Source organism: Eptatretus burgeri, chromosome 2, assembly GCF_056783735.1.
Source record: "Eptatretus burgeri isolate ZD-2024b chromosome 2, Ebu_testis_v1, whole genome shotgun sequence".
Lineage (NCBI taxonomy): Eukaryota > Metazoa > Chordata > Myxini > Myxiniformes > Myxinidae > Eptatretus > Eptatretus burgeri.
Window position 1 is genome coordinate 16,332,286 of NC_140962.1, and position 24,896 is coordinate 16,357,181.

Sequence of the window (24,896 nt, forward strand, 5' to 3'; positions counted from 1 at the left end):
GTTTGACCATTTTCCCATAATGGCAATCTTGACTTCGATATTTAGGTTGGTGCGTTTATATTTTTGTTCAGTATAGATATTTTAGATCACAAAATAATCGCCAAGGGTAACCTGGCACCTGCAAACCAATGATGGCCATTTTTTTTTTGAACCATCATGTGACTTTGACATTCAATATTTATGGATAGAGTGTAGATTAAGAATATGTGTCCCCATCTGCAATCTATCCAAAAAAACTCAACATCATGAAAATCGGAGGAAAATTATTCAAGTTGTGATCAAAAAGGTGTTTTTTGTTAATTTTGTTAATCAAGGACACAAAACAAATATCAGGTGCACAACTTCAGTGCAGGTCCACTATTATGATGCAAGAACATTTTGGAAGACCAAGTGGGGTTTGACATTCCGCATTGGCAAAACTGAGCACTGACAAAAAAAAAAAATCACGTTTTTTTTTTCCAGACCTCCATTGTACCTCGACCTTTAACTCAGAGGGGTAAGATGCAAATTAAGCGCAAGTGCGCCTTAATCTAGGCGATCTAGAAAAGGAAATTTTGCTTTGATTGGACAAAATTAGTTGGATTATGGTAAAAAAAAAACTGTACAATTTTGTATAATTAGGTCATGACCTTAAAATTAGGTCAAGGGGAAAAATGTCAACCCTGCATACTTTTTATTCCCATTATTGATTTACAAATTCATTCCAAAAGTCCCAGCCGGCTCCAAGATACAGCTCAGACATTGGCAGAAAAAAAAAAGGAAGAAAAAAAATTCGAGTTCATAGAACACCTTGCCCTACGGAGTCTTGGATTCAACAGCCAAGTGGGATTTGAACTCAGGATCCTAGGATCCCAAGCCCGCCATCCAAACCATTAAGCCAACACCAGGCATATACGCATGGGGTAAAAACAACCTAAATGCTGGTTTCGTACTCCTAAAGGTCTCAAAAACTCTGAGGTTAAAAATTTAGAATATATAATAAAACAAGTATTAGCCTATAAGCCCCCAATTATTAGCCAATTAGATAGGGATCTTACAGGGGGAGGAAAAAATATTTTTTACATGTGTTACAATTCTTACATTTGGTAGTTCTTTCATAATATGTCAGACCAGGTACAACAATTTAATGGAGAGTAAGGTGGGGGCTAGATGTCATCCTCCTGTATATATACCCACCCTTTGATCTTTTCTCCAATAAAATGTACATTTCCTTCTTTTAAACTTTCCCACAATACCATCAGTCAGAATCTCCCACTATACCCTCTTGTGTGGATGCTCAAAATAATGAACATACCACCAGTACCAAGGAGGTTATAATGGGGAGTAGGATGGGGGAATATTGTACCGTCTTTCCCAATATGAATAGTTTGCCCCACTTCATTCATTCTAGGTCTGTGCCTCCTGGGATTCAAATCTTATATGAATCAAAACATGCATGATGGAATGGCACTTCTGGGATATGTGATATGACTGAGAAAATCTTCCTGTCTTTACCCGAAGTTTCAGGGTTTAACTTTTCCTATTATCACTCTTTGCTTGCTTGTTGTATATCTGTCGTCTTTATTTTAGTCTGTTCCGTTTTCATATTTCTCTTTTTTTCTACATTGCTTTTGTATTTGTTTACTCACAAAATAATACTCACTCATCCAATTACATTGGTATAACACACATTCTGATTCACCATGCTTTGTTATAAAGCGTCAGTGTGGCCAAAGCAGTTTCTTGGCAAGAATTATGCTGGGTGGTTTGCTGTTGCCTTCCCAGACAACATACATCATCTTATTCTCCTTCTCTTCCCTTTATAAGTGGTGATGTCCTCTGGTACCAATCTTCTGCCATCTTGAACACGATACTCTTCCATTTCCCTCTGTTGTCAGTCACTTCTCTCCACTCTCCAACCACCCCCACCTTATTGATATCACTCCTCACACAATCTTCCCATCTCAACCACAGTCTACCTCTTTTCCTCCTAGGTTACTCCCTCAACCTGCAGTATGTGCTCGCTTTGCCATTCCTCTCTTCCCCCATCTGAACCACATGACCAGCCCACTTCAGCCAGCTTTTTAGCAATCTCCCCATCAAGCTCATTTGCACACCAATCTCCTCCCTCAGTTCATACATTCTCCTTCTATCCACCCTCTTCACTCCCGCAATCCTCCTGACCCAGTTGTTCTTGCAGACCTGCAGCCTGTTGTTGTCTCTCTGTCAGTGTCAGCATTTCAAGACCGTAAAGGTAGGCCAGTGTTACACACGACACCAGAACTTTCCCTTTAAATTTTCTTAATATTTTTCTGTCTGCTATCAATCCCTCCAACCTCATCCACACATTTGCACCCACCTGAAAACTTCTCCGCACCTCTGCCTTCAACCTACCAATTCCGGTCACTGTTCCCTCCCCCCCACCCCCCAGATACTCACACCTATTTCCCTGTCTGATCTTCCCCTCAAACCCAATATCAATTTATTTTCTTTGCAGGCCTACCCACCTCACCACAGTCTTCTCCCTACTCATCTTCAATCCATGATTCCCAATGTCTTCTTGCACTTCCTCAGTACTTCCTGCATCTCCCACTTACTCCCAGAATCCCACAAGCCAGATTGTCCACGTTCAACATATTCCTCAGAATACCATCCATTTTTACCCTCCTGCAGTTCATTCACCATGATAAACATAAGTGGGCTGAGAGAGATTCCCTGCTTCAAACCAATGTTCAAGCTGAACTCCTCTGACATCATTGGCCCAATCAAAATTCTTCCTTTCATTCTCTTGCACATCCCTTCCAGCAACCTAACTTCTGTTTCCGACACTTCCATCCATGTCAGCGTCGCCATCACCATCTCCCTCAGGACAATGTCATATCCCATCCGTCATCCTCCTACCCTTTCGCAGCCCCTGTTGCCCTTCGCCGATCTCAATCTCCACACTCTTCCTTTTCCTCCCATTCAAAATCCTCTCCAGTAACTTAATGACGTGAATTAGGAGCGTAATGCCCCTGTTCTTCCCCGGATCTTGAACATCGCTTTTCCTCTTCCATATCGGCACGATTAGTCCTCTCTTATGCCTACATTCAAATAACATACATAGGATACAGAAATATATGTGCTTAGGTGTGGGTGTGGAGATAAATATATGTGCATATTACACAAATCTTTCACAACCAGAGTTTAAATCAAGGAAATTTTGAATATCAAACTTATATGACATCAATTTATCTATTTATCATACTATATCTGCCTCTTTGTGGCTAATACGCTATAAACTCATATGGAACAGGTGTTCACATTGTTAAGGGGGCTTATTGGCCACTAACACATCATAAGATGGTTATGAGGATAATAACAATGGCTATGCAAAAAAACATAAATATAGCAAAGGTATATGATGGAAGGAAAAAAAATCTTACGTCTTGTCTGTGATAATGTATCCATAATCGGAGTCTCGTTTCTCAAGCTCGCTGCTTTGCATTGCTTGTTCAGTTTTCTTCACTGATCTCAATCCAGAATCTCTGTTTTTGACCATGAAGCCCTCTCGTTTTTCTCCTCCATATCCTCTTCCTACTTCGACCAATGCACTACTCGGAGCGTGTCTCGAGACATGTACCTCCTCACCAATTGCCGGTGGAATCGACAAAGCCGTGTTCTTCTATTTACACACATACAGATATGTATAGATTGTGGCAACATGGTGCATTGGGTTTTTCATTTTTTTTTTACTGGCAACCACATGCTAAAGAGCAACAATACAATGAACTCACCTGTGGCAGGTTGCTCTTCTGCAGGCCAGGTAATGCTCTGTTTTCAGAAACACTATGTACATTCTCACTTCCAGCTTTTGCTCCTTCCCATCGCCCAACCTCTTGTTCTTCACCCCGTGCATCTCCTCGTGTGCGCTCACCTATTCCTTGGAGAAGTAAATCAAGCAGTGAGCCTGCAAAGGAACAAGCACAGATAAAACTTGAAGCAGACATTAACTGCAAGAATTACATTCTGAAGAATACATTTTAAGTAACAGGCAATAAAACCCTGGTCTATTAAAATGATAAATGGCAAAAGAAGACAATACTCAATAACAATCGGAAAATGAGGCAGAGCCAAAGAAAAATTTGTTTTGCAAAGTTGTTCAAAGTGCAAAATGCTGAAGTAAATCTAAAGATATCCAATATCTTGATTTCTGAAGTCAGATGGCAGGGCACCTTTACTTGGAGCATGGGTCTTGTCTTTCAGCATGCGCCTCTCTCCTCTCTGTTGCAACTCCAGAGGAAGCACCTTTGAAAACAAGTTTCTACCACTTGGTTTATTCATTGATCTTCCTCTATGCGTTCCCCGATCAAGAGAATGCTGTTCAAGCCTGCCTCTGGAGATGGTCATATCCAGACCTGGCTGATCTAGAGAGTGCTCAGCAGAGTTTGAAGTTGGTCGGTGACCCTTCCGACTGTCCAGCCACTGTGAGAAATCGGACATTGAAAGAAATTAGTTGGGGGTTGTGTAGAATAATAATAATAATAATAATAATAATAATCTAATAAATAATATTTGTTGTCTGTCTGTATGTTCGCGTTTTATTGCAAGACCACTGCACCGACAACCACCACATTTGGCACACAGACCAAGTCTGACCCGGGAATTGTCTGAAGGGTAATTTCATCGACCACCTCAGCCTTCAAAGGCAACTTTTTCCTCTTTTCCATTTATATACATGCTGATTGGCTAACGGCTAACACGTGACAAAACACGGGCGAAGGCCAACATATCTAATTAGCTGAGCTGTGTCTTCCACCTGGAGATTGGCTGGACAGTTGGCCTGAATACACCCACAATTACAACGGAATTAAATAATACATTCATCTAATAAATATAATTATTTGTCTGTCAGGGATTATCCTAAAGTTATTTTCATCCACAACCTCAGCCTTCGAAGACCCCGAAAACCCTTTAAGACTCGCTTAGGGGTTCTGGGTTTGTCGCAATGGCAGCTTCTCGCAGGGGTCTCTGCTGACTTTCTCAAAGTTAAGTTTCCGGTCGTTATTTGTCACGTTTTAACTGTTTATTTTCTCACCTACATGTTTACTGTGTGTTCCTAGTTCGGTTTTGTGTTAAAAAAAAAAAAAATCGGGCTATTTTGTGAGTTTTCGTCGACCTTATCGGGTTCCTTGAGGCCTACCCGTCCTTCCCATCTAAGTGTACCGTCGTTTTATTAACCTCCGCCATCTTCAAAGATGGATGGAGGTTATATTAGTGTTTTCACCCCTTTCTGTTTGTTTGTTTGTTTGTTTGTGAACAGTATTACAGAAAAACTCCGACGGATTTCAACGAAACTTGGTGGGGGGGGTTAGGTATGGTCCAAGGATCATGCCATTAAATTTTGGACTTGGTTGGACCCCCCCCCAAAAAAAATTGTTACCCCTACCCCCAAAAAAAATTGTTAGAGAATTTTTTTTTTTTGCATTTCTACATATTTTAAGTGATTTCCAACCCCCCCCCCAAAAAAAAAATTGTTTCAGAATTTTTTTTTTTTGCATTTTTACACGTTTTAAGTGATTTCCAACCCCCCCCCTCCCAAAAAAAAATGTTGGAGAAAAGAACTATAACTCTCAGCACTGTTGACATCATATTTAATGAATAAGATATAAGGTTCACTTGAGTGACCCAGCAGTATTGGTGGCGGAGGTTTTGCACTCTCCCGAGTGCTTCCCCTCTAGTTTGTATTCTCTCTCTACTACCATCAATTCCTATTTTCCCCACTTTTCCCAACACCCCCCATCTATCCCCCCCAAGTACACACTCTTGTTTCTTGTGTTAAATTTTTCTTTTAAATAACAACAAAAAAACCCTTTTCTCCCTGCATACCCACGAGTACCGATTCTGATTCTTCTTCTTCCTCCTCCTTCTGCCAGCACACCATCTTTATTATCTTTCAGCTGACCCACTCTCACCATGTTACCTTCACCATTTCTTCTGATAACCTTCCATTCTCCAATCGTATTTAATTCTTCAAAAATCCATAAAAAAAAAACAAAACTAATTTCCCTCGTCTCCTTCCGAACTACACACCTCCTGAAACGACGTGCGTCTCTACGCTCGTCCTGTTACCTTTCATCGATCCATCAGCTTCACTCTGCGTTTACCATTCCAAATTCACCATACACCTCCACGATTTCACTTCAACCTTTCCTTTTCTGAATCTTACGCAATCCTTATTTAGAAAAAAAATAAAATAAAATAAAATAAATACATTTACTTTCACCGATACGCCTCCCGCAACCACGTGATCCATTTCCACCCTCTGCGTTTACTGATCCAAATTCACCATTCACCTCACGATCTTTTCTTCAACCTTTACTTTACCTATTCTTATGCAATCTCTATCAAAAATAATAGCAATCAAAAAAGATCTCTTATAAAGCTTCATCTTCCTCTTTCACACCTCTGGTTCTCATTACTGAATCATAATTTACTACTCCTCTTCAAAAGACTGCTGTCAATTCGACCTTTCCTTCATACCTTGTCGAAAAAAATCCAACCGTTACAACGTTTCTTCTCTCCATTCTCTTAATTCGCCTTTATTGCATCCCTCAAGAAATGTCTTGAGTCACATTTCTGAACTAAAAAAAAAAAAAACCCCAGTTTGCTTTGCATGGTCGCTTTCCTTCAATTGTCTTTTTTTTTTTCCAACTTCAATGCCAATTCACCACTCTCACCCCTCCCTCTCAAAGCAACCATCACACTCTTCCTCCTCCAAGTTTCCCTCCCACCTTTCTCAAAAATGTCTCCCTCACCTTTCTCCCTCAGCCTCTCCCAACTCACCCTTCTCAAAGTTCCACGCCACCCCCACGCCCCCTCATCCACAAAGCTGCCTCCTTCCCCTGCCCCCTCTCCTCCATCTCATCACCCTCAAATCTTCAACTGCCTTCTGCCCCCTCTCTTATTACTCCCCACTGTACCTCAACCCAGCACCACAGAGCCTTTTCTCCTCCTCATCCAGCCCCCTCTCCCAGCTATTCTGCAATCCCCCACACTCTTTCAACAACTCTCCTTACCTCCCCTCCTCACTTGTCCTACCCTCCCCTTCTCCCTGCACTCAAAGCCTCCTCCCTCCATCTTCATTAAAAGTGTGGACCTCAAATATCCGGGGCCTTCGCACAAACTTGACAGATCTTTCCATACAGGTTGCAACTGACAAACCAAATATAATCTGCCGAACAGAAACTTTCCTCCCTCAAGACGTCTCTGACTCCCGAGTATCTCTCCCTGGTTACTCCCTCCTCTGGTATGACAGATCTGAGCCTCGTCCTGGTGGAGGAGTTGCTCTCTTCATCAAAGACTATTCCTCACTCTCCATGCACTGCTCTCACTCCCCCACACCCCCAGGAATACCTCTGGCTACGGCTTCCCCTCCCCTCCCACCTCATGTTTATATGTGTACTGTACCGTCCACCAAACAGTGATAACTCCATCTACACCTCACTATCCGAAAATATGGACCATCTTCTATCCTTTCATCCCAGCTCTCTCTCTTCCTCATATGGGGTGAATTCAATTGTCATGCCAGTTGGCTAGGTGTGGGTACCTCTCTCACCTGCCACGGCACTTCAGCAAAAGACTTCTGCAACTCATTGGGACTGACTCAATCGGTCAACTTCCCGACCCGGATCTCAACCAATGGTATTCCATCTCTCCTAGATCTGATTTTGACAAATTTCCCTGACAATATTTGTTTCTCCTCTGCTCCAATCAGTTCTTCTGACCACGTGCTTGTCAAAGTAGACATCTCTCTGGCTGTTATTAGAGAACCACCTCAGCACCGTCGAGTCTGGCATTTTACTCAGGCTGACTGGCAGGGTCTTCAAGCAGCCATCAAACTTCAAGACCGGTCTCCCATCGCTACTTTCTTCAACATCAACTCATCCTGGGAATTCTGTCAAAGAAACATGCTCTCTCCCTCATGCACAGATTTATCCCCTCTCGTGTTCAGTTGTCCTACCCTTCCTCCCGCCCTTGGTTTACTGAAGCTTGTGGCGAGGCAGTTGTCCTGAAACAACTTGCCTTTGCCTCATGGAAAGCAAACCCAACTGAGGGTAATCTCAGTTCCTTCCATAAAGCTCGGAACAAGTGTGTATCTACCCTCAGGAGAGCCAGAAAACAATATCTTTGTAATCTCAAGTCAGAACTCTCAAATCTCTCTCCCTTCCCCAAATCCTGGTGACATCTAATCAAATCTGTTTCTGGTGTATGTTCGCCCTCCATCCCCTCCCTTGCCTCAAATGGCCGCACTGCTGACACTGCACGTGAAAAGGCTGAATGCCTAAACTCGGTGTTTGCATCTAAAACTTGTGTCCGAAACCCATCGCTTTCTGTACCCACCTTACCCAGTCGCACCCAACTGTCCCTGGACTCTGTATCCTTTTCTCCTGACAAGGTGGAGAGCTTGCTGTCAAACCTCAACTCAGATTCTGCAACCGGTCCAGACGGCATCAGCACACGTTTCCAAAAAACCTGCTCCTCTGCTCTTGCTCACCCTCTCTCTGTTCCATTCACCCTCTCATTGGCTCAAGTTCATCTGCCACCTGCTTGGAAATCAGAAACATTACCCACGAGATAAAAAAGGTACAAAAACAGATCCCTGCAACTACAGACCTATCAGCCTTCTCCCAATCACCAGCAAGGTTATGGAATCCATCATCGCTTCAGACATTAAATCCTTCCTTTTCTCCAATGGCTTCATTTCCAATCATCAACTTGGTTTCTGACCAGGTCACTCTACCCTGGATATGCTGCTTCTGCTCTCCCAACAATGGATGGAGGTACTCAATGTCAGACATGAAATCAGAGCCATATCGCTCGAGATATCGTGTGCTTTTGACATGGCCTGGCACCCTGCCCTGCTCACCAAATTCTCTTCCTATGTTATCCAAGGCCATCTCCATTCATGGCTAGCAGACTTCCTCTCCTGTCACAGCCAACGTGTGGCCTTAAATGAGTTATCTCATCCCCTCTTCCTGTCCAGGCCGGAGTTCCTCACGTCAGTGTTCTGGGCCCTGTTCTTTATCAATGATCTCTCCGACTCTCTGGAAAATCCTCCTCATCTCTTTGCTGATGACTCCACCCTCTGCCGTACCATATGTCATCCCTCAGACCGGCAAGCAGCAGCTTCTTCGCTCTCTGCAGATCTGGATAAAATCCCAAACTGGTCCAATACATGGAACATGTCGTTCAATCCTGATAAATCTCACACTCTCACTATGTCTCTCCAAAAGGACCGTTTCGAAACACCCCCCCCCACCCCCATCTACATTCTCAGCAATCCTCTGGAAGAAGTCCTTTCTTTCAAACTTCTGGGTCTCACTATCTGCCTTGATCTTTCCTGGGAAAGCCACATTTCCAACCTGGTCTCCAAAGCCAGTCGCCGACTGGGAATCCTCCATCGTGCAAAGTCCTTCCTCAGCCCACCTGAGCTACTGACCACATACAAAGTTATCGTCCACAGTCTGATGGAATACTGCTCTCCCCTCTGGGCTTGTACTCCTGCCTCTTGCCTTTCTTGGCTTCACGCTGTGGAAACCAAGGCATTTCGGATCATTGGTATCTCCCACGAGGCTGAGTCTTTGGGCCTCTCACTCTCTCACCGCAGGCAGGTCGGTGGTCTTTCTGTCTTCTACCGTCTCCTTTCTGGTCTCGCCCTCCCCCGCTCTGTCTGCGATATGCCCCCACCATATTTCCGCTAGGCGTTCAAGGTCCACCAACAAACCCCTTCTGGTAAAACTACCAAAATCACGAATCACTGCTCACCTTCACGCTTTCATTCCTCTTTTTCCCCACCTTTGGAATAAACTCCCACACTCTATTTACTCCTATTTTCCCCTCCAGGCCTTCAAAACAGCTGTTCACCACCACCTCTTATCCTCCCCCATCCAAAATGTCGATCTTTTCTTCCCCCGTTAATCCACCCCAAACCCACCTCCTTCAAATTCCCTTTCCTTCCTGAAAGTCCCTGTAATGTCCATCTTGTATACTCTGTGTTCCCCACCCCATCCCTCTCCCTTCCACAGATCTCCTAATGTCTCTGTTCCCCACCGTTTTGTTCTTCTCACTCCCACCCCTCTTGTCTTATGTCCTCCTTGCTGTGCATTGTGGATTCGCTCTCATTCGAGCCTTGACAAAGTATTTTTTAAAGACCCTTTAAGACCCCTAAGATGTAACATCTCAATGACCCTGAAGACACTTAAGAACTCAAAGAATCCTAAGACCCTTGAAGACCTCACATACCCTTAAGACCGCTTTTACCTTTAAGACTCTTTTGACACATTGACACATTTAGATCCCTTCACTCTTTTGACCTTTTATACCTCTAGAACCTTGACAGATTAACACCATTGAGACCCCTTACACCCTTCAGACAGATTAGACAACTTGAACCCTTGACCATTTAGACCTTTCGACCACTTGGATCTTTTTAGACCCTTTTTACATGCTTGAGAGATTACACCCTTTTGACCCTTTCGGCACTATTAGTGGAACGTACCCTTTAGACCAGGGGCTCTCAACCTGTGGTACGCGTACCACAGGTGGTACATTTGGACTTTCTCGGTGGTATGCGGCGTGGTATGTGGTAGTGTGGTTTTTTATTTTATTTTTTAAACGCATTTTTTATTTTCCTTCTCTCTCTCATGCAGCTTGCACACAATAATTAAATTTATATCGAAAGCGGTTGTACACCGACAGCTGTTTGTTATCGGCCATTGTGCACAAGTCTTATTATTCGTTTTGTCTCTCCACGCCACACTGTCATCATTGCTTATTGCCCGGCTTATTGTTACCGTTATCGTTCACAAGCATCATGTCAATGCGAAAATATTCGGAGAGTTATCTCAAGTTAGGCTTCACCTCCATCCAAAAAGGTGAATGAGAAGGTCCACGGTGTGTGATTTGTGGAAAAGTTCTCGGCAATCAATCTATGAAGCCAAGTCTATTGAAGCGCCATTTTGATTCTGTTCATCCTGAACACAGCGACAAGGACCATGATTTTTTTCGTCGGAAGGAAAATGCCATGAAAAGAGCACGCTACGACGGCAGCGGCAGTTTCCAACAGCAGTCCACGGCAGCCGTAAAGGCATCCTCCTACTTAGTTACATTGCGAATTGCAGAACAGAAAAAACCTCACACCGTCGGTGAAAGCCTCATCCTTCCCGCCACAAAGGATATCGTACGTCTCGTGCTGGGGGAACAAAGTGCCAAGAAACTCAATTCTCTTTTGTTGTCAAACAACACAGTTCAGAGGCGCATTGAAGAAATGTCAACCAATATTCGTGACCAGGTGGTGGCAGAAATCAAGGCATCTCCATGCGGATTTTCTATGCAATTGGATGAGTCAACTGACGTGACAAATTGTGCCCAACTGTTAGCGTCCGTTCGGTACGCGCATAAAGCCAAGTTTAGTTCAAGGATTAAATACTATTTTTCCGCCCGCTTGAAACCACAACGAAAGCAAAGGACATTTTTGAAGAGGTGACTTCCGTCTTTGATCAAGTTGGGCTGTCATGGGTTGACCTGAAAGGCTGTACTACAGATGGTGTTCCAGCTATGTTGGGGTGCAGATCAGGTTTCCAAACGCTCATGAAGGCAGTTGCTCCTGAAGTGCGCGGTCTCCACTGTATGATCCACCGCCACGCACTCGCAGCCAAGGGGCTCCCCAAGCCATTGACTGACGTTCTCTCAACCATGATCAAAATTGTGAACCATGTGAATTCCCAGGCTCTCAATTCGCGACTTTTTGAGAAACTTTGCGAGGATTTCGACTCCGACCATAAAGTTCTCTTATTCCACACTGAGGTGAGATGGTTATCCCGAGGAAATATGGCGGAGCGCGTGTTCGAACTGAGAGCTGAGCTTCGTGAATTCTTCGAAAACGATGGAAAACCAAAGACTGTCGATTTCATCGCTGCTTTGAACGACCCCGACTGGGCAGTGCACCTGGCTTATTTGGTCGACATTTTCTCTCAGTTAAACGCCCTGAACAAGTCTCTTCAGGGGACTGGCGCGACTATCATCGACTTCATAGACAAGGTCAAGGGATTTCAGGAAAAACTCCGTCTGTGGAAGACGAATGTCGAATCGGGAGTGGTGGTCATGTTTTCTTACACGGCCGATATTCTTCAGAAGCGTGAAAAGAATCCCCGAAGGGAGTTCATACAACTGGTAAAAGATCACCTCGCTTATTTGGATGAGGAATTGAATTCCTATTTTCCGGATCTCAAGGAACTGGATCTGAAAATGATTCGCAACCCATTTCGCATGAATGCATTGGATTTGCCACCTGGAACAGGACTGCAGGAAAGCTTGATTGATCTACAGAACGACTCCACAGCCCGAGATCAGTTTGACGAGATGAATCTTGCGGACTTCTGGTGTGGAATGTTGGGGTCTTACCCTAAGCTAGCTGCCCTGGCTGTTCATTCGCTCATAGTATTCCCATCTACATGGCTGTTTTATCTACTCATGTATTCCCAAGCTGGGTTCTCGTCAGTCGTTATTCTAAAAACAAAACAAAGATCCCTACTGGATGTTGAACATAATGTTGGGTGCGCTTTATCCAAAACAAAGCCTGACATCGACCTGCTTGTGAGCAAGAAGCAGGCTCAACTATCCAATTGACTGGACATTTTACACAATCAAATAGGTACTTACTGTCTCATTCTTTTGTTCAGATCAGATTGCTCAATGTCATAGATTTGTCATAGTTGTCATAGTATTGTTTAACTCCCCATTGTTGTATCTGTATCGCACATCAACACTATTTTCGGTGAATTTTGGTGCAGCGGTACTCGGTGGGACCACGAACATGTGAAATGGTACCCCAGTAAAAAAAAGGTTGGGAACCCCTGCTTCAGACCATCTAGCACCTTTTAAGTGCACACCACACAAACATTTATCATCTTCTTGCAAAACAGACGATATTTTTTCAGCAAGTAATGGGCAAACTTGACCAACCTCGAGGGTGGGTACTCTGCTATCTAATATGTAAAGAATAAAGTTTGTTACTTATGAAATCTAAAGATTTCGTCAGTATATTGAAGCCTTCCGTTTCTGTTTGTTATCTTGCCAAAACGAAGTTTTTGCAAGATATGTGAGTCAGCTTGTATGTTTTTTTTGTTTGTTTGTCTGTAATCACGTATAAAAAATTCTGCAGAGCACAGTTATCATTGGAAATTTTTGTAACTTCGCATATCAGAGGCCTATAGAGGTCCCTTTCAGCGCATAAAATTTTGAAGGTCAAGGTCAAAGGTCAAGGTCACTTTGGCGCAAATCAGGGGAGTCGACGAAACCCTTATTTTTTGAGTAATTTTGATCGGATAGTCTTCAAACTTCATGGGAATATAGTTCATGGTCTGGCGCTCAGCTGATTAATTTTTGGTGGCGATTGGCCTTGACCTTCATGGTTAGCGCCTCAGGTCAAACATATTTGACCCCAAGGTCAAATTTTCAAGTTTTAGGAACCATATAGTGTAGTACCTCAAATTGAACACCTCGATGAGTGCTTTCTAGATATGTCAAGCTTGAGACATTATGACGTCATTTGGTGACGTTATGAGGCAAAAGCATATTTTTCATGGTTACTCTGTAGAACGATTCTCATCGGAATCTCTCGTAGGCAGATATTCCTCAAGGAGTCGCTCCTGGTGGATAGCAGCTCTGTTCACCTCAGTGTGACCTTAAAGAAGTCACACGTGGTCACCTTTTGGTAAGATACGGGTGGTTTGTTTGTTTGTTTGTTTGTAGGCACGATAACTCGAGAATGGAAGAAGCTTCCAATGTCAAATTACACCACGTGATTCAGGAGGGTGGTGGCTAGCGCTCATTAGATTTTGGTCAAAATCGGTCACAGGTCAAGGTCACAGTGAGGTCAAACATCCAAAACATTCGATTTTTGATGGTTTGGTACAGAATCATCGTAGAAACTTCTGGTTTGTGTTGCTACCTTCTCAAGAGACAGCTTTTATTCGACAAGGTCAGATGTCAAGTTGACGATTTCGTAAGTACCAGTCTATGACTGCTTGTTTGTTCGTTTATGCATTCGTACCCTGCAGGCACCAGTGTGCCCAAACTTTTCATGGCCTCCTCTTTCATCCAGAGGAAGGTCGAGGGCTATGTTTGGATCAAAAGAAATTGACCACAGATAAAACCAGATAATTGGCCTTCAGGCCTCGATCAAGTCTTGTGCTCATATACTGCCTGCATTTTTTTCCCTGGGAGCGATCGAGTAATATGCATTGTAAAGATCGTATGTTGAGGTTGAAGTGATTTGCTGTCAACAACACAATTTTAATTATTATAGTGTTTACACGTGTGCCTGGTATTAAAAAGATTGCTTTGCACAGGTTTATTATAACACCTCTGTGTTCAGCCCTCGAGTGAGTATGTTGCTTACACACTGCCTGGGTCAGAGTATGTCATTGAATTTCCCCAGGCAATGCCAGGTACTTCAAGTCATAAAAATAATAATAATAATAATAATACAAACTTACCAGTGGTTATTTAAGGAAAGAGGCAACAAAATATTTTGTGCACCTTTATGGTACACACATACGATAGTTTTAGATCAGGTAATTGTCATCGTGCTAAACAATACCTTAATGAACATGAAAAAAAATTCCTGCAATATAAATATGATTAAAAGATTTTGAGGAAATCATCGATTCAGTCAAGTATGCAGTGAGATCAATAAAGAAGTAATCAAACTGTAAGAAATAACAACCTCTTGTCACAATTGCTCAGATTTCAAGTTCAAAAACTTCCACAATGACCGTTACCTTTTCAGAGATACACTTTCTACATGTATTCTTCCAAAGTATTGTGTTTATGATCAGCATCGACAAAAAAAAAATACAAGGCTTACTTTGTACAACTTGAAATGCGGAACAGCCTAATGGAACATTCCATGAACAAAGGTTTATTTTACTTCCAACAAAAAAAACACCAATTGCACTGTTCTGTGCAACCAATGAATCTCATACATGCTTTTACAACAGAATATCACAATTCCATCCATCCATTGGGACGAAATTCTGTGCAGAGTATTGGTGCTGCCAAAGCAGTCTCCTAGGCTATTGGGCATAATCCTGGACAAGTCACCACTCCAACACAGGATACCAGGAAGCAGGCACTGATTCTGCCACAACCTCAGAAGGATGACAGACAGAGTCAACCCCACCTGGTATTAATTCAACAGTCCAGCAGGATTTGAACTCTGGATCCAGGGATCCCAAACAGACCACCATAACCATTAAGCCAACACCAGGCGTATATACAATTATTACTCCTTTATAAATATATAATTGGTCTGAACTTCTGTTTAAATATTAGCAGATAGTTGGTAAAACTGATGCTGTATCTTCACCATTCGGGTCAAGGAAAGCAGAACTCATGTAATGGCAATCAAGACCAAGTATGTGTAATGCACAACCTTTAAAAAAATTAAATTTAATTAAAAAAAAAAGATTTGAATTCATGTCAACATCCACAAATTTCAGACCAAAAACTGCAGAAATCCATGAATTGATTAAAAAAAATAAAATCTCCTTCTCTGATAACAATACATGTACAACTAAAACGACACTCGGTAGAGCACATACCTACTCTAGGCTGAACAGTTTACACGTTGTGTCCCACCGATAGGTCAGACTTGAATCCATCCCTGAACCAAAATTGATCGGCTTGTTGTTGTCACCAACCCAAATCATTCACCAAGTTTTGCCATAAGCCATTAACAACTTTTTGAAATATCATGCTACATATCGTTTTTGGCCTCATCTCTCAAAGGTGAAGAATTACTTTGAAAATTAAAAGATTCTTGCATCCGGATCGGGATTTGGACCGAAACCAAAATAGAATCAATTCTTCCTTGTCACACACACAGCCTGTCCACCAAGTTTCGTCAACATCCATCCATAACGTTTTTGAGATATAGTGCAACCTGCCATTTTCGGCCGCCCTGTCTCTCAATGGTGAAGAATCACTTTTAAAAATATATTACTCGGATCCGGATCTTCACAAAACCTCATCATTTCATCCTTGGCACACACCCAACCTGTCCACCAAATGTCGTCCAAATCCGTCCATAACTTTTTGAGATATCCTGCTCACAGACAAACAGACAGACAGGGGTGAAAACATAATAAGCTCCGTCCACCTATGGTGGCAGAGGTAACTAGTACAATAACTTGTCATTGTGTTGTGGCATTTTTAACTGAGAAAATGATGACCTCGTTCACAATGTGTTATCTTAAACTGTTGTATCCTGTCCTTTGAACTGTGGATGCTGTTACATAACGCAATTGCCAGTACTATTCAGGCAACTCCACCACCCGTGCCCTACTATACTAACTGTTGAGCAGTTTATTCAAGTGATATTTCTTCACCGATGACTTCTGCCCAACATGATGTTTATTAATTTTGCCAAAAAGATGGTAATCACCTGGTGGGAGATAAAGCCCCCCCAAGAGAAGTAAAACAGCTTTTCCATGGGGACCATTATAATGACTAAATCATTCCTCAACCTCATTGGAAAGCAATGCATTGAAAACGGAAGACTAATTCCAAATCCATATTTTTTCCATTGATTGTGACCTTGTGAGTAGATTTTCTTTTTTCACAAGATATCAATGAGCCTTACCTGAAAGATAGCAGCCCTTCGCAGTGGCAGGAATGGTTGTGGTCGATAGGTGTTGTGACTCAACCAGAACTGCTCTCCACCACGGCCAGGCCATAACCTTCCACTCAGCACACCTGCACATCATCCAGTTGTGTTGGAAATTTGATGATCTGCTGTTCATGAAATTCCTTCCTCAAAATACTCACAAGCAAGGCTTATCATAAGTCCACCATTGCTGTGGAATCATCAGCTGTTTCACTGTGATGTATTTACTTTCAATCTTCTGTAGTTTACATACAATTTGATGTACACTTGTCATTACAGGAGATTAGGAGCTGCCAAGCGCTTTATTGGGTAAGGAATAGATTTTGTTTGTTGTTTCCTTCTCAATGGAAGTCAGACAAGGAATTTGAAATTTAGACAAGGCACTGACATACATCGGCCTGCACGTTTCAATATTTATGTTTGGCATCTTGAGCATCTACAAGTGAGTGCTCGCAGGCAGGACAACACATTTAACATCACCTCTGACAGCCAGTGTTGACGATGCAACGTCCTGTTTGTGAAACATCATGGAGATAGTTTGTAGTCCGAATCAATTAACAGCAACCAGACTAGACAATTCAAAGGTCAGTAGTTATCTCTGAGCCATTTTACGTTTTACAGTTCACAAACAACGTTAAATAAAAATAAAATAAAAATAAAATAAAAATTACAACTTAATATGTTGCATAATAGTCTTGGAGAGAAAGGTGTAACAAAGAACCAGGAATGTCTGAATCCAGTGAAAAGATAATTGTCATATTTTATGAAAATGGTTTAAATGGCAAAATAAGAAATGGTGCATGAACTTTGTCATGGAATCAGAGCAGCCTTTTGTTTGAGAAGATCTGGATATTCTTTGGAAGCAAGTAGTTGTTGGTGAAGCACAACACACAAATAAAAGGAGACTATCTAATCTTTACAAATCAGAGGAGAAAGAACTAACTGTAAATGATAAAATCTATAAATTGGCAGCAATGAATTTAAAAGCAAAGGTGTTGCTAATACTGTATAGTGAAAAAGACAAAAGCCCATTTTGAAACACTGACCACGGCATCTCATCGATAAAGGAAATATTCCTCATCTTAAAACACTGTACGACTGTTGTTTGTATATGGTTAAAATGCATGTCATGGTATTACAAAAAAAAAAAGGACAGCAGAGGTAAAATGACTTTAGCCCATCATGGCTGTGAAACATATTCATCCCAGAACTGAACTTGCAGTTACTGCATAGTGCTTTGTAAACAGCGAACACTAAACAGGCAATAGAACAACAGTACAATGGAAAAGGGACAGTTGACTACTTTCACATCTGAAATTCAGTATGCCCATCAGAATAGCATTGTATTTGTGTCCACTCGAGAGTGTAGACCACCCATAGATCATCAAACCAAGAATAGAGAGCTTCGTGGTGAACACACGACCAACAGAGCTCTCCCACCATTATTTTGTTGTCTCTTTAAGTGATATTTTCCTGAACATGACACAAAAGCCTTTTCCAATATTATACTACATTCTCAGATAAAAAAAAAACACGAAAAACCTTTTAAGCCTCAACCTAGCCACTCAAAGACAATGCCAGAAATAGATTGCAGATGTGCTTGAATGGGTTACAAAGGATCAACACATGAAATGGCAAGGATGGGGTTAAAACCAGCAAAAAGCTGTTGCTCAGAGCAAAACAATGTTGGGTGGCTTGGTGCAAATCTTAACCACCTGCACATTGTTATTGGAAGGTCAAGGCGCTCCATTAATAAGTGGGGCTGTGTAGCTGGATGAAACCATGTGTAATTCAGTGCAGACTATGACATACAGGTTGAAGTACAAGCTATGTGAGAGAAATGCGTTTCCAAAAAATGGCAACACATGGTCAAAGGTTACAAAAAGAAGAATCTCATAAACATCCCCCTTTACAAAATAGGGAAATATCATTTGTCAGAATGGTGATTTAATGCAAGGACAATAGACTGAAAGACAGACGTTGTGGGTTCAACGCTGACTGAAAGCAGTGAGCGTAAAGGATTGGGATTACATACTTTGGGAAACAGAGGTAGTTCTGGGAGAACTGCTATGCTACGAGAGGATATTCAATGAAATTCCCAACTTACTCACTAATGACCTTAGGGAATAATCTACCTGCTCTGGTATATAGAAGTGATGACTGTCCACATATTGTGATTGATTCTTAATGCCATAAAGGAATGCATGATGGACACTAAACTGATGCTTAAGAATCGGCAGGAGTGGCCATGGTAATCTCGTGAAAATAAAACAATACCAACTAGAAGGGCACTCGATAGAGCGCATACCTTCGCCACGTAATGCCCGTTCCATGAAAACATATTGGGCCAAATACATTTTTGAAATATTATGTTATATATCGTTTTTGGCCCCATCTCTCAATGGTATAGAATAACTTTAAAAGAATAAATAAATAATTTTCGTATCGAGACCAAGATTCAGATCTTCAGCAAAATTGAATCAATTTGGCGTGGCCACACACCCAACGTGTCCAACAAGTTTCTTCCGAATATGTCCACAACCTTTTGAGATAACGTGCTCTAAATCATTTTTAGCCCTATCTCTCAATGTTGAAGAATAACTTCAAAAATTAGAGTAGTTGGATCCGGATTCGGATCTTCACCAAAATCTAATCAGTTCGAACTTGTCATACACCCAACCTGTCCACAAAATTTCATCTGGACCCGTCCACAACTTTTTGAGATATCCTGCACACAAACAGACAAATACACAAACAGACAAACAAACAAACAGACAGAAAAGGGGTGAAAACATAATCTCCTTCACCTTTGGTGGCAGAGGTAAAAAGACATGTCATCATTCATTACTCCATACACGAGAAGCAAACAGTGGGGTTAAGCAATGGGTTCACTTCTGTCTGTCTGTCAGTCTGTCAGTCTGTCTGAACAGCGTGGAACACTATTGTTACGGATCTGGCAGCCATTTGCACACAACAGCCAGAGTCCCCGCAGTTCAGTTATTTCAATAAGTATGTGTTTATAGTTAGGGTCCCGTCCCTATGTCTAAAGGGAATTACATGTGTGCGCTGCGAAGTTTCTTTTTAGTTAGATTTTTGCAATACCCAACGCCAACAAATCAATCCTTCACTTCTTCGCACCATCAACGCCATTGCCCATGTGCGTTCAACCACGGACGTGGGCGGAGGTTTCCTCACCTCAGAACACCGACTCTGCCCAGGAAAGGAGGGGGTTCCCCCCTGTCCAATCACGGATGGCCAGCACATCACCCAACGAAACCCTGTCCAATCAGGGCAAAGATTACCTCAGGGGACCGGTCACCCCACCCCATCCAGGGGAGGGATAAGAATGGCTGGGCTCCCCTGAGTGTTCGCTGGAGTTGGGTTGGAATTGTCGGAGAGGAAAAAGGGGTCACCACTGCTCTTGGTGTGCGTCGTTGGTGGTCGTCGCTGCCGTGTTTCAAGCTGGTCCTCTGACTATTCCACAGTCGTCGACTTCCATCTCTCCGTTTGTCGAGCAATAACCCGGAGTTCGAGCCACGAATCTCCGCTGATTCTCCCAAAACCCCGCCCAGAAAGGGCAGACCCATGGGAGCCAGTTCCAATCAGGGCAGACAGTGACGTCTGTTCAACCGAGCCCCACCCCGTTCGGGGAGGTCCATAAAAGTTACGACGCCATCCTCAGCAGGGAGTTCGTTGGTTCTGAAGAAGTTTGTTGGTCCTTGGCTGGGAGGTTTGAGTGCTTAGAGAGTTCTGAGTTCTGAAGGGGTTCGTTGGTTGTTGCAGCGGAGAGTTCTGAAGGGGGTTCGTTGGTTGTTGCCGAGAGAGTTCTGCATGGGGCATTCGTTGGAGCTTTGCTGGGTCTTGACCGTGACCCCGATTCCCGCCCTGCGACTCCGACCACTCGACTTGAGTTCCTCCACGGGCACGAGCCCCACGTGTGTGACCGTGGGCCGAACTGCATGACTATTGGCAGGTGCCGCAGCACGGAGCTCTCCCTCCCTTCAACGTGCAGGTACCCACATGAACTGCGACCCACATAAGAAACTGCATCATCGGCAGTCAACTTCTGGAATTTTTGTTGGACGACCTTTAAAATAATTATATTATTTCAATTGAATTCTACAGTATACTTAAACACTGTATGTGGTATGGTATTCTATGAACTCTCCCGCTATATTTTTTATCAATGTGTACTTTTGCTGATAATGTTTGCACAAGTGTTATGAACATTGAGTTATTAAGTTAGATATAATATTTTATCCAAAAAGGTTATAAAAAAAACATCATGGGGGTGGGTGATCAAGCTTTTACAAAAATTGTTACTGTGTGCTTTTCACTCAGGATCATTATGGTGTAGTACAAGAGAAATGAAAATTCAAACAAATAAGACTGAGGTTATGAAGTCTGTGATGAAAGTGGAAACTATTGAGAAGGTGTCAGAGAAGGTAGGTGTGTGGTAATGCTTCAGCAGTTGGATGCAGACACTACCAACAGAACACAAATGTGAATGAAGTGGAGTGTCTCAGGATTTGAAGTGCGGAATCCCTACGAATGGGATATGTTTATGAAACTCCAGATGACTCAATATGGCGATGACATGTCTGTTGTTTGCAAAGGTCTCAAATGTTGACTCGAGAATCTGCATTAACCGAGCAAGAAAAATTCTCATAAATTAAGAAGCCATCAAAAAAGAGTCATGATGAAACATTAACAACTTTTTGACACAAGGAGACAATTTTGCCTGTGGACATTTTGCTTTTCGCACGGAGACAAATTGCCTGGCAGGCAATGCAAGACCAGCATCAGCATGATTCCCGGAATTATGTGGCAGAATCAGGTCAACCTCGAATATGATTTCATCTTGCTTGCTGCGTTTGAATAATGAACATTATTCGTTTGATGACAAAGTTGGTGAAAAGGAATGTCACATGCTGGGGATTTAAGAAGGGTATATATGAAAAGATTTCATTCCATGTATTGATTTAGTCATTATGAGGATACATCTTAGCAGTGGTAGCAAAACAATGTCAGGCCTAAGAATTATGCTACTTATGATTATTATGCCTAAAAAATAGGACGGTTTAGGAACAAATTCAGATGGATTATTTTAACATTAGAAATGATTCGTCGTATATTAAAAAAGGAAGGTGGTACAACAGCTTTATTCATTAGCCCCATTTTGAATGTGATAAATATAAAACTCACTGAAAGTTTTAAAAAAGGTCTTAGAACAAACTCAATGACAGGCTGAAATGGCTGCCGAGTTGAGAAGCAATTAATTTTCCTGCTGTGTATTCAGGATAAAAATAGATGATTTAAGAATGTTGTACTTTCGAGAGTTTTGAATAGAAACAAAAGTTAACCCCTCCAAAAAAGGTGAAACTATTGGAATGCAATTAGATCTCCGCTACATATTCGAGCTCCAAGCAGTTTATCATAGTCCTCCAGCACAAAACAGGGAGAATTGATATCAGCTAAAACCGAGTAATAAAAATAAATTCCAACCAAGATACTCTAAATTATTTTGGCTCAGTAAATATAGACAAATAAATGATTAATTACAGCATACAATGAGCATTAAATGTTTCATACTTTGGATTTACTTGTTAAATTATTCGTGTTGTAAATGAATTTGCAAACTACCATTTTGTCAGAGGAAAATATGAAGATGAGAAGCAGCAGCAGAGCTCCACAAGTCCATCAAATATTTCCAGATGGAATTACTCTTCCATGGCTGCTGACTAACTAAAAGTCTGTCAAACGATATGTCCATCTCGATATTAACTTTCCAATTTATGATATTCGATTTCCGAGTAAACAAACCATTGTATGTGAAGACGAGTTTTTAACAGAGCACAAGTGTTTTTCAGTCAGGTTAGATAAGGGTGACCACAAAAAAAAAATGGTACCCAAACAATTTAATAAACCTTCATTTAAAAAAAAAAAATGACACTCTTTGGTACACATGATGCATGATCACCATGGGAAGTTTCAAATTGATATATTTAATGTCATTGATTTAATTGAGGTTAGACGACATGCTCCAGATGCTGGCCTCTACGCTGCAGGCACACTTTAATTCGACGGGAAAAATTGTTTATTACTTTGGCATTCGGCTGTGATTTCGGCTGCAGTGATTGAACGGATTTTGTCAGTTGTTGCAGTTTTGAGATTATCTCTGGATTGTGGTCTTCGTCGGTAGACGTTGTCCTTAAACATCTTGCCCTGAACTCGGGTTGATTATTCTTGAAGGATTTTGTACTCGGGTAGATTTTGACTGAAAACTATTTTTTATTTCTTTGTCCATGGCATGTTGAGAAAATGTGACCATCTTGTCTAAATCTCAATCTGATGACTATACACGAACTCTACTTTGTGCAACTGCAAAAAGTAAGAGGATATCATTAGTATTGATGAAGGTATTAGAGGAAATTTGAGTTCCCTTTTTGTGATCACCCTGTATTTAAACATTCCTATTTCCTGTGTAATCCTAAATTTTTTGCCATATTCTAATTGTGCCATACACCCTACTTTGTTTGTCTTCAATCTACTAAGCATGTACTGAAGAATAGTGTGTATGATGAGGAATAGGAACAGAGTGATGTGTATTGCACCCTTTAAAGAACAAGAACAACAAGAAGAACAAGAAGAAGAAGAAGAAGAACAAGAACATGAAGAACAAGAACAAGAAGAACAAGAACAAGAACAAGAAGAACAAGAAGAAGAAGAACAAGAAGAAGAACAAGAACAAGAAGAAGAACAATAGCCAATGAAAAGTATTGGTTACCCTTTAACAATTTTTTTTTTTAAGTCAATCAGTGCAAATGTTGGCAAAAAACAAAAATTTGCTCATCAACATTTTGCTAACGTCTCAGCAAATTATAAATTCACATATTTAACAATGAAGAATGCGCAAATATACAGGAGATGAAAAGCAGAATAATCTATGGAGAAGAATAAGCAGAAGAAGAAAGAGTGAATAAATTATAAAATAAGGAGAAAGCAATTATACAAGAAGCATTATCACTTTTGATACCACAAACATCAAGGAGTAAAAAGGCAGACAAAGATAAGTACAAAGACAAGGATGAAGACGAGGCAGAGAAGGACAAGAAGAAACCCTTTTGTTGACATGGGGTGCGGAAAAAAAAACAAAAAAAACCTTGGCTGTGAGGGAAAAACAACGAAGCACCATTTAAGCAATTCAGGAGAAATTAGTGAAATCAACAGGATGAAATTCAGTGTGAATAATTATCTTTAACTGAGTATTAAAATGTCCAGTTTCCATTGATTTGAGGAAAGAGGTAAAAAAAAAAAAACAATTGTATAAATTAATCAAGAGTGAACGACAGATACAGAAACTTTATGGGGAATACTACACAGATCAGGCATCTATCATGTATAAAACAACCAAAGTCAGCAGAAGAATTGGCATGCAGAAGTGAAAGCTGAGTGTGTGAATAAAAAGGCTCTGCGTTCTCGATATGAAATAACCATGTAATAATAAGCCACTGCTTCCTCAAGATAGCTGAGGTGTGTGCACTAGTCTTCAAACTGTCCTATCCTGTGATAAAAACTAGACCCAGTTATATAATGTTACCAGTGATCCAGTGTGTTTCACATTCAGGACAATGCATGAATGGGTGCACCATGCATCGTAAAGATATTAAGCAGGATGACTTTCGAACACCAATTGTTGTTGGTGAGTGTTAAAATCCCATGGAGTCTTTCGCAAAGTGTCGGTGAGCGATTTCTGGCATCCTGAACAAAAAAATCCTGCCACATTCGACGGAAGGCGAGCCCGTTCATGAAAGGCTTTGCCAAGAACATTCCAAATGATCCCACAAGAAGATGGGAATAATTGTGAGAGTTAATAAGTAAGCGTTGACCCAGGTGCCTCCTCAAACATGTTTATAAATCACCATTTGGTCAGTGCAGACAGAAGATTAATGACAAGATCTAACTATTTACCAAGACATTGAACAGAATATCCCAAAATATAACTTAGAGCTAGATAAAAATGTAGCCAGTGCCTTAGCACAAGGTTTTAGATGACTGAAAGCAACAGCAATAAAAATTACCCCCGTGCGGGAGTGGCGGTCATCTCTGTGAGAAAATATATAGCCTCCTGAAGGTAGGGCAGTTTTTGCAAACTTTGAAGTCACGTGACGCGAAAACGAAAGCAAATATCGAAAATCCGGCCTGA

General features: G+C 41.6%; 1 protein-coding gene across 5 annotated transcripts in view; it reads right to left on the minus strand.

The window, feature by feature from the left end:
* Positions 1–24,896, minus strand: part of LOC147031483 (uncharacterized) — a 158,433-nt gene that overhangs the window by 58,115 nt on the left and 75,422 nt on the right. For 4 of the 5 annotated variants that reach the window (XM_085863943.1, XM_085863950.1, XM_085863977.1 and 1 more), the window contains exons 3-6: positions 16,667–16,779; positions 4,194–4,443; positions 3,756–3,928; positions 3,405–3,643 (exon numbers count right to left, since the gene is read on the minus strand). In XM_085863943.1, coding sequence (XP_085720069.1) covers positions 3,405–3,643; positions 3,756–3,928; positions 4,194–4,443; positions 16,667–16,779 — 775 coding nt within the window. The remainder of the gene's footprint in view (positions 1–3,404; positions 3,644–3,755; positions 3,929–4,193; positions 4,444–16,666; positions 16,780–24,896) is intronic. The other variant, XM_085863959.1, reaches the window with a different exon arrangement.